Genomic DNA, 19,737 nt, shown 5'->3' on the forward strand with positions numbered 1-19,737 from the left:
GGTATTGTTCTGTCACATGTTCTGTCCCCCTTTGTAATGTACAGCGCTGAGCGAACTATTGGCGCTTTATAAATACTGTATAATAATAATAATAATGTAAAGTATCTATAATAAGTAAGCCCAGGGGGCCACCATATGTCATGGGAAATCTGGCTTTTCTTTAACTGGTTTTAGCATTAGGAAAGAGCTTGGAAGCCACTTCTGGCATACTCTAGTCTAGCAAAAGAGTGAATTGCACTGCATTTCAATGAGATTGGAAAACAGAGGACAAAAACTGAAATACTGCAGTAACTCTCACTGCAGAGCATCAGGAAACACATGTAAAATGTCACACTGGTGGAAATACTTTCAATAATTGTGATTGTTGCTGTCTAAATGGGTGTGTGAATTGGCTTTGGCTGTAGCAAGTGGTGAGTTGGGATCTATAGATTGTAAAATAAATTAAAATTAGAGCTAAGCATCAGTGTGTTGGGGGATCAGGTCACTCACTGTCAGGGAATTCCCGTGAGACGGCTGGTGAATAGACGTGTGCATGCGCACAGAAATGCACGATCTCGCACATGAACGGCGAAGATTGGCGCCAGACGGACTATTTAAAAGGTGCCTGTGCCTGTGCAGAGTGCTGACTGGTCTTCAGCTGTTCCCCATTTCCTGCTCGTTCCTGTGTGATTTCCTTGTTTCTGACCTGGCTTGTTCCTGACCTGACTCTTGTTTACTCTCCTGCTTGATACTTGTTCCTGACTTCGGCTCTGCTCCTGACTTTGGCTTGCTTATAATTTGGTACCTCACTGTCCGCCTGTTGATGACCCCGGCTATTCCTATGACATTGCTCCTGTCTCTCATCCCAGTTTCCTGCCTTGCTCTGGTGCACGCCTGGCGATCTACCATACCAGCTCTGCATATCGCTACTGTTCCTGAATCGGTGGTCCAGCAGTCTTTTAAAGACTCCAACTGCAAGTGCTTCAAACAACATCTGCTGGCACTCTTGTCCCCCTGGTCCCTAGACACCCTCTGTTCCACTTCCAGTGGGGTCAGGGCTAGTGACACAAGTGAGGCCGACCTCGTAATTTCAGTACCCAATTAGGTACGTGACACTCACATTCATGATTATACTGTCAGCTCCTGACAGTGGCCAGATAGCATATTACAGGTCTGTCACTTCCAGCTTAAGGAAGGCATTGAATGAAACCAAATTTGTCAACAATCATCCAACAGCTGGAATTTACTGTACCATATAAAAATGTCAAATTTCCCCACTAGCTGTCTTTTCAGCCAGTTACTGTAAGTCTTACAGGTGCAATAGTGAAAGTAAGATAACTGAACATTTCTTACAATGAATAAGACATTTACCTGACAGTTATAGTAGGAACTAATCTTATTCCTCTACTTCTTGTTACTTTACTTTTACTGGAGTCTTCAGAACCATTTAAATAAGAAAGCTCTCTTAATTGTTCTTGCCGAATTTCATCATTATAATCCTGCAAAATAGAAAACAGTGACACTAATAATTAATAATGCTAAGTAGCAGAAAAAAGAAAAAAAAATCAACTTTCACAAGAGGGCAAAAAAAAAACTTTGCATGGTCCATTTTTTTCCAACAGGGAAGAATTGCAGAATGAGTGGAGAGACAAAATAATTTTCCCATAAACCTCAAAAGCACTAGAAAATGGAAAGTATTTCAATTTCTATTACTATTGCTTTCAAATACAAATTTAAAGGTTTATCATATTCAGTGAGCACAGTGAGAAATTTGATTAATCAGATGTCTTAATAAAAATTATTTTTATTTTTTGGTTCACATGTATTATGGTTAATCCATATGCAAAACTCTATTACATGGTAATTTTAGCATTCAACAATTACTTGAAAATTTATATAAAAATACTAACATCTTTTATGACTACTCGTAGATTCTATAGAGTCCAAACATTTAGATTATTGCAGACAAACATAAAAAGAGGCTGGCCGCTATGTCTAAATGACTATAATGTAATGTCTGTGCAAAAATTATGAGTGCAGCGCTAATTAGTATCTAATAGAACCGTAATACAATATATACTCAATCCCCAAAATAAATCCAAGATACTCAATACATATACAGTGTCATGCATGTATTCCCTCATGGGGAATATCCCGTGCAAAAACGTGAAAATAAAGTAATATATAATATAATAACATATATACTAATAATAAACAGTGCCACACAAAAAGTGCACAAAGGAATGAACGATAGTTCAAATACGAGAAAAGTCCAAAGTTAATAATAATAATACTGATGATGCTGTGCTGAATGATGAACTTCACACTCCACTCTTCATGCAAAATTATGTGCAGTGTACGTGATTCACACGTGACAATCCTTAACAGCCAAAATGCCCCCTCACCTCCTTCCTTAGACCCCAAGGGGCCAGCACGCTTTTAGGATCACACGATCCTATCAGTATGGATCACTCTCTAGAAAATATCTTCCTCCTCCAGCGTCCACCAGTTTAGCAGCCATCTCTTCCCAGGGTCATAGTAAGACACAAGCAGAGACCCTCCATAGTGCAACCAGTAATTTTATTGGTAATAGGTATAAAAAGTAGATTTCCACTCACAAAACGATGAATCTTCCAGCCTCCTACCACATGCTATGGGTGTACTGCATGGGTAATACACAGGGCGTTCCAATATGGCCCCCACGCCGGAAATGACGTCACCACAATTACCGGAAGCTCCTCCCCATGTACCGACGCGTTGCGTCACGCCCACTTCGTGACTTCATCAGCCCCTGTAGTCACTACATCTGTTCACTTAAATTTTTTCCTTCCAATGTAAATGTAGTTTAAGCTTACTGGATAAAAGGAGGTTGTGTTCTCTTTAATAATCAAATCCTGTTTAAGTAAATAATCCTGTTTTTTATCATTTCCCCTGCACTTGATTGGGTATTCAGTGCTTCAGCGCGTAACCTTATTTACCTTGCTAAGTGAACATACACTTACTAACTGAACAGTCGCTACTCTAGATATTTCCATTGTATTTGGCATACAGTTCAAAACAATATTAGTTTCACTATTTTACCAAAATAAAAACTCCTAAAACAGTGTAAAATGAACTTTTATATACAAAGGTATTATAAAAATACTCCACATTGCCAGAGGGTAACACTATGAAACTTTTGATCCCAAATTATAGTGTGTATTACTCACAGACCTGGTGGGGTTAATGAACAGCTTTAGCCTCACAAATATTTAACCATCTTCAAGATATGTTCATTATATTGACACTGTCAGTGTTAAAAGTTTATCACACTGGTCTCCAGTCCCCTGAAGAGTCACAATGCAGTATAGGAAATGGACTGGAGAGGATGAACTGTCAGCAACAGGGGAGGATGTAGAGACAGGAGATGAAGAGATGTCATCAACTGTCACCTGCACACAGAAAAGGCAGCCATCCTTGCCATCTTTCAATTCCATCGTCCTTTAAGGTCGCTAAATTTATGTCATCCTTCATTTCAGTTACATATTCTTTCACTGTGCCTTCAAGTTGTTCAGTTGTTTACAGCAATGTTCTAACCATTTAGTAATAGCTTATTCTTGTATTTGTCATCTCTATTTAAATTGCTTTAAAATGAGTTGACTTGATTTGCAATGCCGGAGAATGTCACAGCTTCAGTTAGTAAGACTTGTTTTTTTTGCCTTTGGCTTATGTCACTTTGGGCTTCTTTCTATTTACATACTTATTAAATATTTATTATATATTTTTCTTACACTTCAGCATATAGCCCAGTTCAATTTATATTTATCAAATACAGATAGAATTGCATAGCCAGCTAGCTATTAATAGGATGCAAAACGAACAAAGTATATTGATATCCAATAATGCTACAATGAGCACAGGCACTCCAAGGCATCCGTTCAGGTTTTTGTATCACTGTTTATTTGTATGAACCTGGGGATCTATGTGCACATGAAAATGCATATATTTTTTTTACCACCACCTGGGCATTCACTAAAAAGAATCTTGTCTGACAGTTCTGTGCTTGGAGAGTTTGAGCCTTCTCTGCATTCCTGAATACCATTGCATTTTTCTGTCCCCTGTTGCTGATTTTAGTTTGTTCTGGCTGTCTTGTTTTGTCTGTGTTCACTGGACCCTGAATTATGAATCTGTGCTGTCTGAACTATCTATGCGGCTCATTTATGAGCCATCTACCTTTGCCACATGTCCTTCCTTGTAATAGTCTATGTCAAGAGTACTATCTTGCTGACTGTTTCAGCATACTTACTTTTAAGCAAGTTGCATGAAAGTGGAGAATGTGCTTCAGGCATTCCATTAATTTATTCTGCAATTTTTTTAAGCTTTAATTTACACGCATTGGCGAATATTAAAAGCTGATTTTTTTTCTGTTTCTTCTTTCTCTGGTAAATGTGAGCTAATAAATATTTATTCAACTAAAGGGATACATTCTAATGTATGAAGAACAACTTTTAGGACACATTACAATTGCTACATGGTACACAGGAATTGTTTTAAGATCAGAGTAATCTGTTTTATGTTAAATTATATAAATAAAACCAGTCTTATATGTCCTATGTCCGGGGCTGCTGTTAGAAACCATGGGGCCCCATACAGCCAACCTGAAAGGGACCCCAAAGAAAACAAAATTTACTATGCTTCAATTATGAATGAACACAGTGAGTGACCTCTACCAATCACTCATTGAGTTCATTCAGGAAAGAAAGGGGCTGGAAAATGTGACATATTTACTGGACCCTTCCAGCCACTCTCCATCCCTGAAGTATCCTATTGTGTGCTTGCAGCTGCTGGTCAGAAGGAGAGGAGGGAAGCACTGTGAGGGTGGGGGGCACACAGTGGAGCCTGGGCAGCAGGGGGAACATATGGTGCACAGGGAGGGCAATGCGTTTGGTGGGGAAGAAATTACTGGAAATGATCCCTCTCTCTGCAGAAGCTGAAAGCCAAAAAAAAGGGAGAATAGAAGAAGCCAGCTTCAAGTTGTGGCAAAAAGAGCCATGCAGGGGAATGGTTCCAGTAATTCCCCCCCCCCCCCCCCGCCGTGCTGATCACCCTCCCAGCCCACATCTAATTCACCTGGTTGCTTGGGCCCGCATGCTGGCCTGGGTCCCATACAGAAGAACAAGTGGTACCCCCTTATCCACGGCCCTACCTATGTCAAATGAATACTATATGTCTATATTAAAAGTATTGTACATTTTCAGTGAGCATGTAGTTTGAATTGCTGTTATTACAGTGTTTACATTCCAAAAAAGTGAGGTTTATATATTGCATGCTTACTCCGTTATATTTACTGCATTAAATGAAGAGATTGTAGATTAGCAATTTAGGACAAATAGATCAGCTACAATGAAGACTTTGTCTAAATGCCTAATGGCTTTGAACACAACATATACAGTATTGTAAGTCACACATGGAGTGCATTGATTTTTTTTTACGACTGGTTCATTTGCTTGTGTTGTAAGAAGGTGTAGCTAAATACAACCATTGTGTAGCTTGCATATTTATCTATATAGAAAAGCGGTTTTGAGACATTAATAGACAAGATTGTTTATGTATGTCGAGCTGATTTCTACAGACCAACAAATTTAAAGTGGTATTAAAGATTATGCTTTTTTTTTTTTAAATAACAAACATGTTATACTTACCTGCTCTGCTCAGTGGCTTTGAACAGAAAAGCCTCGATCCTCTTATTTTTGGGTTCCTGCTGGTGCTCCTGGCTCCTCCTTCTTGACCCCTGCCCCCAAATAGCAAGCTGCTTGTTATGGGGGCACTGCTATACGCTCGCTTCCAAGCTCAGTTATTTGTGTCCATAAGACACAGAGACCCACCAATTGCTCCCTTTGCTGTCACAGCCACATACAGAAATATTATTTATGCAGTGCAACCACCAGCATAATATATTTATAATAATATATTTAACAACCACTGGTTAAGTACACCCATTACATTATAGCAATAAGGTCCTCTAAACAGTAGCAACCTGTCAATGACTACGTGGGTGCAAAAGGGGTACTTATATACAATATTTAGGCAACAGGTGTGAGAGCCTTTATCATCATATGTCACCCAAATATATTGCCACTTGATCATCTCTAACCCCCTATCCAACAACAATTCACACCTTCAACTACATCATTTTTTAATAATTACCACCCCAGACTTTATGGCACTATGGTGATTAGACTGTATAATTAAAAGAGGGTGGTTTCACAAATGTGCTTGGACAATTTTATTTGCTATAAATGTTGTGATATGTTCTTATTAGAAATGAATAAGCTTCTTGAATAAGTAGCAACACTGACAGGGAAAGGCAGAGGTTCTGCACATGAAACCCAGTATGGGGCTAGCAGGATCTGCAGGACAAAGCAATGCTCAGGCTACATCATATAAATGCAGGGCTTTTCTGTCTTCCCTGTCTCAGAATGGCCATGCTATACAGCCACAGCACACAAAGGAGGTAGTTTTGTGGCTGACAAAGACTTCCTCTTCTTATTCCTCTTTTTACCGCCAAGTGATTTTCAAGAATAAAGAGGGGATAGATGATAAGGTGGCAGACCTTCCATGGGTGCTTCTGTTTGGAGAGGAGGAAACTTATGAGATACAGAGCAGCAGCAAGGAAGGATTTTGTCCAGGAGCAGGGGCAGGTTGCAGAGGAATGGAGTGAGCAGTCATCCTAACAGGTACATGGTGCAGAAAGCAGGGGCATGGGCAGGTACGCTACAAACCTTTAACAGAACACTGGGTCCATCTTCTGGTGGCTGGAAAGGTTACAAGATGGGCCACACTGCTGGAGCTAGTGGTGCCATCATATGTCTCATCTTATGGAGAGAGAGCAGTCATCTGTACTCCCTCTTCCTCATTGCCTATAGTCTTCAACTCCTGGAACCAGATGTTACCCCAAGAACCCCATTACCTATGCAATATCCTAGTCTAAATAAATGTCTAGTCTAGTCTAAATAAATGTCTAGTCTAAATAAATGTCATAGTCTAAATGTTGAGTTGAAGATAGTTTGTCTTGGGGACAGGAGCCACAATGGACCAGAACTTCTGGCAGCTCGCCAACATTTTTTTAATTGTGCATAAATACAGAACAATCAAAAGCTGCCTGCCACCTCCTGATTTGTGATACGCTCATGTGCTGGAACCCAAAACTGGCCATGTCGCAGAGGCTGCATCAGCAGCAGCATTCCATCAATGGGTACATATTCAATCACAATATGTAGACAGGCTCTGGAGAACTAGGGTTCTTTTTACTGCATCAGTGATTTGTGATTATGAATGCTTGCCGAATTTTGGCACCTTTTCGAACAGGTAACCAAAATTGTGGCAAGTGACATGGTGGTGGTCAGTGATTCAATCCCTTGTGTTTTTTCTGGAGCAAACACTCCATGGCCCAATAGACCAGGCACTGCAGGTACAGCAGGAGGAAGGGAAGGGCATGGTGCAGTCTTAGGGCCAGTAGGATATTTTTTTTCTATTGCCTCCATCCCTGTGAGGCAAAGGCAGCAAGAGGCAGAAGAGAAATACAAGAAGGAAGAAGTTTGGGGCAGGGGCGGACTGACAACTCATGGGGCCCCCGGGCAATAGGGGATCATGGGGCCCCTGTGTCTTTGCCCACACTCAAAGCGCACCCAAAAAAGCCTATAAAAAGGTAACAGGGGCATTTCATGGGGCCCCCTACTGACCCCAGGCCCTCAGGCAGTGCCCGAGTGCTCGTGTCAGGAATGGACTTGCCAATAATGGTGGGACTCACCTGCCTTGTGGGCTGCAGTACCAGGGTTGGCCAGTGGGTGCTCTCAGCAATCAGAGACTCAACCCTGCAGTCAGCCAAACACCTGAGGCTGATTGCAGGTGTATTTAAGGGATGGCCAGACCTGCAGTCTGTGCCTTGGTGTGTGTTTTTCCATGGGCCCCTGTATCTTGTTACCTGCATTCCTGTTTCTGTTCCTGTTCCTGTTCCTGCCTGACTGACTCATTGCCGACCCTGCCTGATCCTGACCTCTGCTGACTTCTCCTGTTCGATCCCTGGCTTGTGACCCCGACCATTCTCTGCCTGACCCCCTGTACCTACCTGCCCGTTAGTTGCTGTACCCGGCTCGTGACCTGACTACTCTCTGCCTGCTCCTCCTGTTCCTACCTGCCCGATTGTTATTGACCTGGCCTGCCTGACTACGCTTGCATTGTATGTATTGTTATCTGTGGGTGGTTTGGTTCGTTTGCACTGTGTTTATGTTTTAGTATTGCACTGCGCTTTGTATTGTTAGTATTAATAAATTATATTGTTTATAACATATCTGAAGTCTGCGTTTCCCTGCGTCAGTTCATATACCTCTGGTCATACCCGGAGCCCTGACAATACACCAAGGCCAATCCTGACCAGAAGTGGCTGCACACGGAAGCCATCTTGGCTTATTGCTGGGAAGGATGGATCTTGATGAGGTTGTGTATTTGTCGCTGCTGGTTTTTGATGACAGAGAATATGCTTATCAGACTCTGAGGGAGTATACCTGGGATCAACTGCTAGAATGTATACGGATCGCTCATGTTCTAGTAGATCAGGGCACAGAGTTCTCTGAGGTGCAACCTTTGATTCAGGTTTGTGTAGAGTTGGCTTCATCTGGTACCCCTGAAAGCAGGAATGACTTTTTGCCACCATTTAGTGCAGACCAGGTAGAGTCCCTGGTATGGTTATTAGAGGATGATGTGGATTGCTTCTTGGAGCATTATGCTGCATGTTCACCACAGGTATTAAGGGATTGTATAAACACAGTGCAGTCTTTGACCAGACAGGCTTTGTGTAAGCTCAGCTTTGTTCAACCCATACTGCAGACATGGTCAGACTTGTTGCACCCAGCCTCAGTCAGCTTGCAATGTCATTTCTCTGCTCAAGGCACTCTTCCTGCATTCCCGACAGCACCCCCAGTGACGGCCCAGTATACTCTGCTAACTACCACATACCAGTCCCCTGCTCCCACTCGCTGCACCTATCCTTTCTTTGGCCCTGTGGAGAGGTCCTCTGTGGTGGCTGCTCCCTCCTCTGTTCCATCTTCCAGCTCAGCTGCTCCATTTGTTTGCAGACCTGCGTTTACTTGCAGTGCTCCAGTAGTTAAAACCAGAAAAAAGTGAAAATTCTTTCCAACCAGTACCATCCTGCCAGTATCCAAACCGGTGAGCCTGCCATCTGAGAACCTGCCTTCCGTGGTTCAGCCTGGTGCCTCGGCACCCGCACTTCAGCCTGATGTCTCTACCCAGCCTGATGTCTCTACCCAGCCTGATGATCCTATCACGCCTGATGACCCAGTGCCCGCTGTCATACCTGGTGACCCGATGCCCGCTGTCGAGCCAGACAATCCAATGCCTGATGACCCAGTGCCTGCTGTCATGCCTGGTGACCCGATGCCCGCTGTCGAGCCAGATGATCCAATGCCTGATGACCCAGTGCCCGCTGTCATGCCTGGTGACCCGATGCCCGCTGTCGAGCCAGACGATCCGGTACCTGATGACTCGGTGCCCGCTGTCATACCTGGTGACCCGATGCCTGCTGTCGAGCCAGACGATCCAATACCTGATGACCCAGTGCCCGCTGTCATGCCTGGTGACCCGATGCCCGCTGTCGAGCCAGACGACCCAATGCCTGATGACCCAGTGCCCGCTGTCATGCCTGGTGACCCGATGCCCGCTGTCGAGCCAGACGATCCAACGCCAGATGACCCGGTGCCCGCTGTTGATCCAGACGATCCGGTACCTGATGACCCGGTGCCGACTGTCATGCCTGGTGACCCGATGCCCGCTGTCGAGCCAGACGATCCAATGCCTGATGACCCAGTGCCCGCTGTCATGCCTTGTGACCCGATGCCCGCTGTCGAGCCAGACGATCCAGCGCCAGATGACCCGGTGCCTGCTGTCGAGCCAGACGATCCGGTACCTGATGACCCAGTGCCCGCTGTCGTGCCAATTGACTCAGAGCCCACTGTCGTGCCTGGTGACTCGGTGCCCACTGACTTGCCAGATGACGCGGTGCCCGCTGTCGAGCCAAATGACCTGATGCCTGATGACCCGATGCCCGCTGTCGAGCCAGACGATCCAATGTCTGACCCAGTGCCCGCGGTCATGCCAGTTGACTCGGAGCCCACTGTCGTGCCTGGTGACTCGGAGCCCACTGCCTTGCCAGATGACGCGGTGCCCGCTGGCGAGCCAAATGACCTGATGCCTGGTGACCCGATGCCTGCTCTGGTGCCTGATGACCCGGTGCCCGCCGCTCCGCCTGGGGGTCCAGTGCCTGCCGCCCCGCCTGGGGGCCCTGTGCCCGCCGCTCCTCCTGGGGGCCTGGTGCCCGCTGCTCCGCCTGAGGGCCCGGTGCCCACCGCTCTGCCTGGGGGCCCGGCGCCCGCCCCTTCGCCTGGGGGCCCGGTGCCCGCTGCCCCGCCTGGTGGCCCGGTGACTGCTGCCCCGCCTGGTGGCCCGGTGCCTGCTGCTCCGCCTGGTGGCTCGGTGCCTGCTGCTCCGCCTGGTGGCCCGGTGCCTGCTGCTCCGCCTGGTGGCCCCGTGCCTGCTGCTCCGCCTGGTGGCCCGGTGCCTGCTGCCCCGCCTGGTGGCCCGGTGCCTGCTGCTCCGCCTGGTTGGCCCGGTGCCTGCTGCTCCGCCTGGTGGCCCGGTGCCTGCTGCCCCGCCTGGTGGCCCGGTGCCTGCTGCCCCACCTGGTGGCCCGGTGCCTGCTGCTCCGCCTGGTGATCCCGTGCCTGCTGCTCCGCCTGGTGATCCGGTGTCCAGCCCGATGTGCCTCTGCCCGGTGTCCAGCCCGATGTGCCTCTGCCCTGTATCTTGTTACCTGCATTCCTGTTTCTGTTCCTGTTCCTGCCTGACTGACTCGTTGCCGACCCTGCCTGATCCTGACCTCTGCTGACTTCTCCTGTTTGATCCCTGGCTTGTGACCCCTACCATTCTCTGCCTGACCCCCTGTACTACCTGCCCGTTAGTTGCTGTACCCGGCTCGTGACCTGACTACTCTCTGCCTGCTCCTCCTGTTCCTACCTGCCCGATTGTTATTGACCCGGTCTGCCTGACTACGCTTGCATTGTATGTATTGTTATCTGTGGGTGGTTTGGTTCGTTTGCACTGTGTTTATGTTTTAGTATTGCACTGCGTTTTGTATTGTTAGTATTAATAAATTATATTGTTTATAACATATCTGAAGCCTGCGTTTCCCTGCGTCAGTTCACATACCTCTGGTCATACCCGGAGCCCTGACAGCTCGACTGGTCAGTCCGCCCCTGGTTTGGGGTGATGGGGGAGAGGAGGAGAAAAATATGGGGCAAAATATCTACTGTCACCATCCGAGAAGAAGTTCAAAATGAGGGACTATGTAAGAACCTTGTTGCCACATTTCCTGATGATGGTAGGATCCTTTGTCATAATTAATCTACCTCTGATCCTCTTATTTTTATAAGGAGAAGTAGCAGCCACAGTGGCTGCTTCAGCAATGCTTTTAACAGCTGTTTTAAAACCACATTAGACAGATCCAGCTGGATGCACCATGCACAGGCAGGCACATTACAATGTTTCGGCTATTGACTTCAAGATAATAATACACTCAAATGTTTATTTCAAGATTAAACCTTTTTTGCCTCTCTCCCTAGATGCGTACATGCTGTCCAGGCACCGAACGTAATTTTTTGGTTATTGTTTCTTAAATAATATACTCTAATGTTTATTTAAAGATAAAACTGCTTTATCTCTCTCTCTCTCTCCCTCTACCCCTCTCTCTCCCCCTCTCTCATACTGCGGCCAAGCCAAGCTGCTTACATACTGTCCAGCCACTGAACAATATGTGTGGCTATTGTCTCTCAAATAATACACTATATGTCAAGATAAAACATGTCTCACCTCTACCACTCAAATTGTCAATTTCTACTAAACACATACCTGAAGACTATATATATATTTTTTTTTGGGGGGGTAATTAGGTATATAGGGATAAAAGTGATTATGAGGAAAGCCTTGTATTTAAAGTTGTTTTTTTTAAGTTCAAAATAATTAGATCAGGGTGTTGCAGCTATATTTAAGACAAACTAAAGGATTTACACATCAATAGTATGTGATGCTAGAATATGATGATGCTGCCTGTGAAGACCTTATTGTTCCATAATACCACATACATCTTCCAAGCATGTAATTTACAGCTATGTTGCTTTTTTCATGTTGCCTTGAAGACACATTAAAATGAACCTCTCCCTAGTGTACAATATTTAGAAAAATCTATTTTGCTTTACTAAATGTACTCCATGGCAGTCTCCAGCACCCTGTGCCCTTTTCAACAATAGCTTCTGAATTAACCTTGAAAATTACCAGAATTGAGAATAAAAATTCAGCCACAGAAACTTCAATGGAGTTCAATGCTAAGTTTGGGCTAAGCAGCATTCAACCAATCCACACAAATAGAACCTGAACAGATTTGTTCATCCCCTTCATCCCTATACATTGGTCACTGGCATTTCTCTCATTTTATTAATTTAATTACCCCAATGGTAGTGACCAGCTCCCCAAGAATATTGCTATTCTTAGCGATAAATTGCTCATTGCAATTGAAAATGGCTAGAATTTAATATCAAAATGTATCCCCTATAGACTTCACCAGGTTTTTCGGACATTGAGCAGATTGGAAGAATTTGACCCCCCTGCCAAACAAACCCAGGAAGATTTTCTAATCCTTATCCATTAGCCATTGGCATCTGCTGAATCTTGGTTCATCAACCGCAAATACAAAGCAATAAATAAGACACTTGTTTTTGTTATCCAGTTTTCTACCTTACAGATAACATTTGATTGCAGATGCTTTTTTCTGTTTACTTTTAAATCATATTCAAGTTTATTGATGCATGTAGCACATTACAGAAGAAATGTTATTGAAGTTAGCAATTTTTTTTATCTTTCTACACGTCTACGGTATATTTTACTGGTTTTCCTATAGGCTGTGCATTTCAATTGGTCATGCTTTACTAATATCTATTTTTTTGCTATCGTTTATTCTCTCTGCAGGCATGTGGAAATATTTAACTGCTGTTCATGCCCGGTCCCCAGAGTTAATATGTGAAATACTTTTAAATCATGCAACACAGCTATTGAATGTACATGTTGTTTCCCCTTGCTTGCACTTGACCAAAATAATGGAGGGGAGAAACAATAAATTCTACAAGCACCAATTACTCACACTAAAATGTCAGAACAAGGGTGATCCTCCTGCCCTGAATAAAACACTGAAGGGCAAGAAAGATTATTTTTCAGAGAGCCATTTTTGGAGCCTTGCCACTGGAGTAGTGAGTAATGTTCTCCGCTTATATTCATGTTACAAAGACATTTCTTTAGAATGCTAAAGAGGACTGGTACAACAATAGCAGAAAGAAGTTTGTTTCAAATAAGATAGACAAGATGTTTACTTTGATAATCACAACTCTATAAGATATAAAATGAAATAATACAGTTCTATATGCATGGCGTTTCTTATGTTAGTAACTATTTCCATCATAATTTAGAAATAGAATTAGTTAAGAATCACATATTAATTGTGCTGTAATTGATTGTCCTAGTAAATATGTTAATTTCAGCATATACTGCAGCATTCATGACATTTTAAAAGGGCTGTCTTCTTTATGTGCAGATTGATGCAACCAGTTTTGACAATTACCCTCTTTGTTAAAAATGATATGCCTCACCTAGTTGTACAAATCAGGCTGATAGTTTTGTTGACTATATCTTATTTATAACAGGAGTATTTATATGAAAACCCCCCTTTAAAGCGTTATGCAAGGCAGATGTTGAAATGTAATAATTGATAGCTTGCCACAGGAAAAAACATTTTGTGCATCTTTTTTTTGTTGTGAGTTTTTTTCCCTCTAATTGTACTACTGAGAACTACAGACTGATGTCCTGACATATAGGGGGGTTGGTTTACTAAAGGCAAATAGGCTTTTCACTTTGTAAAGGAATTTAGACTTTGCAAGGGAATTTCTTAGTGCTTAGTGAATGCGGTGAAATTTCACTTTGCAAAGAATACCCAGTCATGTGCAAGGAAAATAAAAAATACATTTTTTTTTTATTAAAGGATAATATTACCTTTGTAAAAATGTTACCCCCATATTTACAGTGTAACATGTAAATGTTCAGCAACTTTCCCCAGCGGCCCTGATCCCCCGTTCTCTATGACAGCATGCAGGGGATCCTCTTCCTACACTCTCTGTCTAAAAATAGTGCCGCTGTGCAAGGCTTCACCTGCATAGCCACTTCTTTTATTCACAGGAATCTGTAAATGAAAAAAACTACAAGTCTCATCTTCCACTGAGGCAGACAGACTTGCACACTGCATGGGCTGATCATCGTGCTCATAATCTATTCACACTCTATAAAGTTTACAAGCTGACAGCCCATGCAAAGGTATGGGCTGAAAGCTAGAGAGAGAGTGTACAGGAGCCTGAAACTGCACCAGCAATCTTCTGATTGTGGGTGTAATACTTTGCAGGCTCCTATTTAAATAAAATGATAAATGCGCATTTTTAACCTGCAAAAATGTGTTAATTTATTATTTTTGCAGGTGAACTTAGCCTTCAAACATGATTAAATGATGGTAGTCAGTAGAGCTTCAACTCATTCAATAAGCTCTGGGGATAATGTCCCTGCAAAGTGCAATTTCCCCTGCAAGGTGAACCATCTATTTGATTTTAGTAAATCAACCTGAGTGTAACTGCATGTTCAGTCTGTTAGCCTGTGCCTTTTTAGAGAGCCATCCCAACTCATCCCAACTGACTCAGCTTTGAGTAACAGAGGCTCCACACTTGGGGCTATAGTGCACGCTCTTGTACAGGAAGCTGTATGCTACACCTTCTGAGATGTGCAAGGCTGTGAAATGAAATAGATTTTCTTAAAAAGTACATTTTAAAAATGTTAAAAAGCACAAGTTTTTCCACTTACCAAGAAATTAAGGATCTATGATTTTTTATCATAGGTGCATTTTAAATGTCAGAGACAGAATATCAACCAAAAATCCAGACAAAAACACATGATACAAATGTTATAAATTGAGTTGCAGTTCAGTGAGTTAAATAAGTATTTGTTCCCCTGCCAACCATCAAAAATTTGGGCTCCCACAGACTGGACTGGCTATGTGCTTATGTGGTACACAGATTAGTCCTGTCAATTTAAGAAGGTGTTCCTAATGACAACTTGTTATGTGTATAAAAGACACCTGTCCATAAAATCTCTTTCTTCCATTCAAACCTCACCACCATGGATGGGCAAGACCAAAGAGCTGTCAAAGGATGTCAGGGACAAGATTTTAGACCTGCACAAGGCTGGAATGGACTACAAGACCATCAGCAAGAAACTTCATGAGAAGGAGACAACTGTTGGAGCAATAATTCGCAAATGGAAGAAATACAAAATAACCACCAATCACCCTCGGTCTGGAGCACCATGAAAGATTTCACCTCATGTGGTAAAGATGATCATGGGAAAAGTAAGGGATCAGCCCAGGACTACACGGGAGGAGTTTGTGAATTATCTCAGGGCAGTTGGGACCACAGTCACCAAACAAACCATTGGTAACACAATACATCGCCATGGATCAAAATTCTGCAGAGCCCGCAAGGTCTCCCTCCTCAAGAAGGCACATGTACAGGCCCATCTGAAGTTTGCCAATTAACAAATAAAATTTAAATGATTCAGAGAAGGGTTGGGAGAAAGTGCTGTGGTCAGATGAGACCAAAATTAAGCTCTTTGGCATTAAATCGACTAGCCATGTTTGGAGGAAGGAAAATGCTGACTATGACCCTAAGAACACCATCCCTACAGTCAAGCACAGAGGTGGAAACATTATGCTTTGGGGCTGTTTCTCTGCTAAAGGTACAGGCTGACTTTGCTGCAGTGAGCGGACAATGAAAGAGGCCATGTATTGTAAAATCTTGGATGAGGAACTTCTTCCCGGAGACAGAACACTGTGGATGGATCTTCCAGGGAGACAATGACCCAAAACATACCACCAAGCCAACAAAGGAGTGGCTCAAGAAAAAAAGCACATTAAGGTCATGGAGTGGCCTAGCCAGTTTCCAGACCATAATCCTATAGAACATTTATGGAGGGAGCTGAAACTCCAAGTTGCCAAGCAACAGCCAAGAAACCTTAAGGATTTAGAGAAGATCTGTAAAGAAGAGTGGACAAAAGTCCATCCTGAGATATGTGCAAACCTGATAACCAGCTACAAGAAATGTCTTACCTCTGTGCTTGCCAACAAGGGCTTCTCCACTAAGTACTAAGTCATGCTTTGCTTGGTGATCAAATACTTATTTTACTCACTGAACTGCAACTCAATTTATAACATTTGCATCATGTATTTTTTTGGTTGATATTCTGTCTTTATCATTTAAAATACACCTATGATAGAAAATCATAGACCCTTCTTTTCTTTGTAAGTGGGAAGCTTACAAAATCTGCAGGGGAGCAAATAATTATTTTACCCGCTGTAGCAATACAGCATCAATTATACAATATGATAGTATGTAATTTTGAATCAAGGGCTCATTTCTACTTTAAGGATCAAGTACCAATGCAGTTTTATGCAAAATTTGCTCAACCAGTCAAAATTGTAAACCGCCACTTTTTACCAAATAAATGTGCACCTACTACCACAGTGCCTTTAATTTGTATCCTGGAATTATTATTGTGCTGCTTCTCTAGCTAAACCCTGATTTTTTGTTGGTATTCTCATTTTCTGCAGAATAGTGTGTATAAAAGTTTTGGCACCACTATGTCCATTGCAGTCTCACCTATGCACACTGGAGCATCACAGATAAATTCCACAGCACATAGATATTTAAGAGGAGGCTGCAGTCCCAACAAAAATACCTCTGAGCAGTGAAAAAGTATGGTTGCAATGGTAGAAATAGGCTGGATAGACTTCCTTTGATAACAGTAGGCTCTGACTATCATTTCCACACCAACTATCATCTTTTTAAGGGCCCTTACTTGGTATTCAGGGTACTAATGTTTTGCAGGTAAGCTGTTCAATGCACACATTATTTAAATACATGTGGACTGTATGTCTGGAATAGCTCTATTAGATAGCTAGATAGTTTAATGATATATTCGTTTTGATGATATAAAGTTACTACAAGTGACTACCTCAAAACTAGCATGAAGCCCAATAGCCAAAGAGTTGCCATTGCTATATAAGGTCAGTGCTTTTAAGTGTCAGTGCTTATAACAGAAAACATCTTACTAGGTTTTGGACAGTAGTAGGACATGCAATGGATTATTTTTATAATAGTCACATGGCTTGGGTAATGTATTTTAGAAATAGAAAAAAATACCAAATAACATGGATAAGAGATTTACAAGTTGTGCATGTAATACCTTGTGCTGCTGGTAAATTCTTGTTTTCAACAGAAACATAACACAGTCCATTGTATAGTCCCTTCATGTATACATTGTGATCATAGATGATAATATAAATGCTATGAATTATGAACCTGACAAATAGCTGACACTTACCGGAACAAGGAATTTTTTAATCTCTTCCAACGCATGACTCATACGTGAATAAGCTTCTCCCGGAGCAGCAAACACTTCAATTAATACATGGAGTTCATCACTCAAGTGTGTATATTTTGCTTCACCACTCTTTCTTAATTCTTCTTCCTGAAAGATGCCATGTATACAAATGAGCGCTTCTGTTCCAAATTGATTTACAACCAAAGGACACATACAATCATAAACAGACCAGCTTCAAAACAGTATGCTATAGATAGAGAAGAGAATAGAGTTTTTGCTGTAACATTTTTTTTAAAGTGATACTAAACGTTCAGGTTTATTTTTCTTTAAAATAAAAAACATATCACACTTACCTGCTCCATGCTATGGTTTTGCACAGAGCAGTCCAAATCCTCCTGTTCTTGGGTCCCACGCTCCTGGCTCTTTCCCCCAGCTGAATGATCCTACAGCAAGCCACTTGCTGTAGGCGCATCCATGCATGCTCGCTCCTGATCCAGCCTTGTTTGTCTATAAAACACACAGAGCACGGTTCGGCCCTACCCCAGCTCCCTCCTCACTGGCTGTGATTGACAGCAGCAAGGAGCCAATAACTCCCACTGCTGTATCTAAGCCAAGGAAGAGTGAGGGAGAGGAGACAGCCTCACCTCTTATGCACATCTCTGGATTGAGATCAGGTAAGAATAAGGGGGACTGTGGGGTAAGCTGCATGCAGGTTTTTTTACTTTCATGCATAAAATGCATGAAGATAAAAAAAACCTTCTGCCTTTACAACCACTTTAAATAACTAAAATCACCAGTGGAAAAACTTTTACTTACCTGCTACTCTTTGGCATCATTAATATATATCCATTAAAGCATCTGGCAAAGGTAAATGAGGACTCCAAGGCTGTAATACCTTCTAAACACTAGGTCAAAATGAAAACAGCAGATGATGGTGAAGCCTCTCCATTTTTGAAAGGTTTGCTATATGAGAAGAATGGTGAAAACCACTCTTATGTTGGTTGCTACTTTTCTGGACTGTGAGATCCAAAAAAGCTTACATTGATCTGCAATCTGATGCTACTCAGGACATTTCAGACAACAGGATGAGTCAGTAGAATATTGCTCCCTACAGGTGTAACTGGAGTCATATGTTACATATGTTAATCTTGAATTGCCTTATCAGTCTCCACACACTTTCTTTTTTTTTAAACTCGGTCACTCTGATAACCCTTATAAAGCATCCTATTGAAAACTTAGCCCTGGTTCACACCAGTCTGACTTGTCATTTGATTTGACAGTTTCAAATCTCATGACAAGTCGCACCCTATGGAACTGTTCAAATCGGTGTGAATCCGACTTTGTGGTGCTGCACCTGTAGTTGCACTGACATGCAACTTTGAAATCGTGCAACTTCAACTGAAGTCACACGATTTCAAAATTGGATCCGATCTGAACCAAGGCTTAATAAACTCCAGTATTCTGGACATTTCAAACATTCAAAGTATATAATACCATTGAGGTTCTTAGCTGCCAAAGTCGCAATAGCTAGATCCTGGAAAACATCACACACAGTACATCAACAACATCACTCATTCTGATCTCATGAGACCAAAATTATTCTGGATCATGATCAATGCTAAACTTTCTTATATTCTCAGTGATAAACTGGTTCAGTTTAAGTACAATTCTTCACCCTGGATTATATAAATCTTTGTAGGAGCCGAATAGAATAGCACAGCAAGCCTTTTGGGTTTATATCCCTTTTTCTTCTTTTGCTTCAGTACTTTTTCTATTTCTTTGCATTATACCCTACTGATTTTTCTTTCCTCTCCTATTCCTTTTCATGTGCATTTCCTAATTTTTTTTTTTGTAATCTTTATTCAGGCATATCCTTTGCTGTAAATATTGTGGTTGCTGAGCTCCCGAGGCCATGATATTCTTGACACCCTTGGAGTTCTCTAGTCTGATAATTAACTTTTCCTTTTTTTATATACCTCAGTTTGATAAAACATTGAAATGGTATATTTGAGTGCATAAAATTGATATGCTCTATTTGTATACAGTCAAAGTCTATTTGTAACTCACACTAGGACCTGACTAACAAATCTTAAGATTAAGTTTGCATATCAGAATAAAGGGAAAATAGAGGTTAATCCAATTATAAAAAGCAAAGTTAAGAAGCTTTATTAAAAAACGTAATTATTA

At 42.4% G+C, this 19,737-nt stretch overlaps 1 protein-coding gene across 1 annotated transcript in view; it reads right to left on the minus strand.

The window, feature by feature from the left end:
- Positions 1–19,737, minus strand: part of LOC149435291 (KH domain-containing, RNA-binding, signal transduction-associated protein 2-like) — a 136,576-nt gene that overhangs the window by 115,609 nt on the left and 1,230 nt on the right. The window contains exons 2-3 of the mRNA XM_089662825.1: positions 17,551–17,697; positions 1,351–1,478 (exon numbers count right to left, since the gene is read on the minus strand). Of these exons, the coding sequence (XP_089518951.1) occupies positions 1,351–1,478; positions 17,551–17,697 (275 nt within the window). The remainder of the gene's footprint in view (positions 1–1,350; positions 1,479–17,550; positions 17,698–19,737) is intronic.

The sequence above is a fragment of the Staurois parvus genome, unplaced genomic scaffold (genome assembly GCF_062004578.1).
Source record: "Staurois parvus isolate SC_StPar_1 unplaced genomic scaffold, SC_StPar_1.0 ptg001562l, whole genome shotgun sequence".
NCBI lineage: Eukaryota > Metazoa > Chordata > Amphibia > Anura > Ranidae > Staurois > Staurois parvus.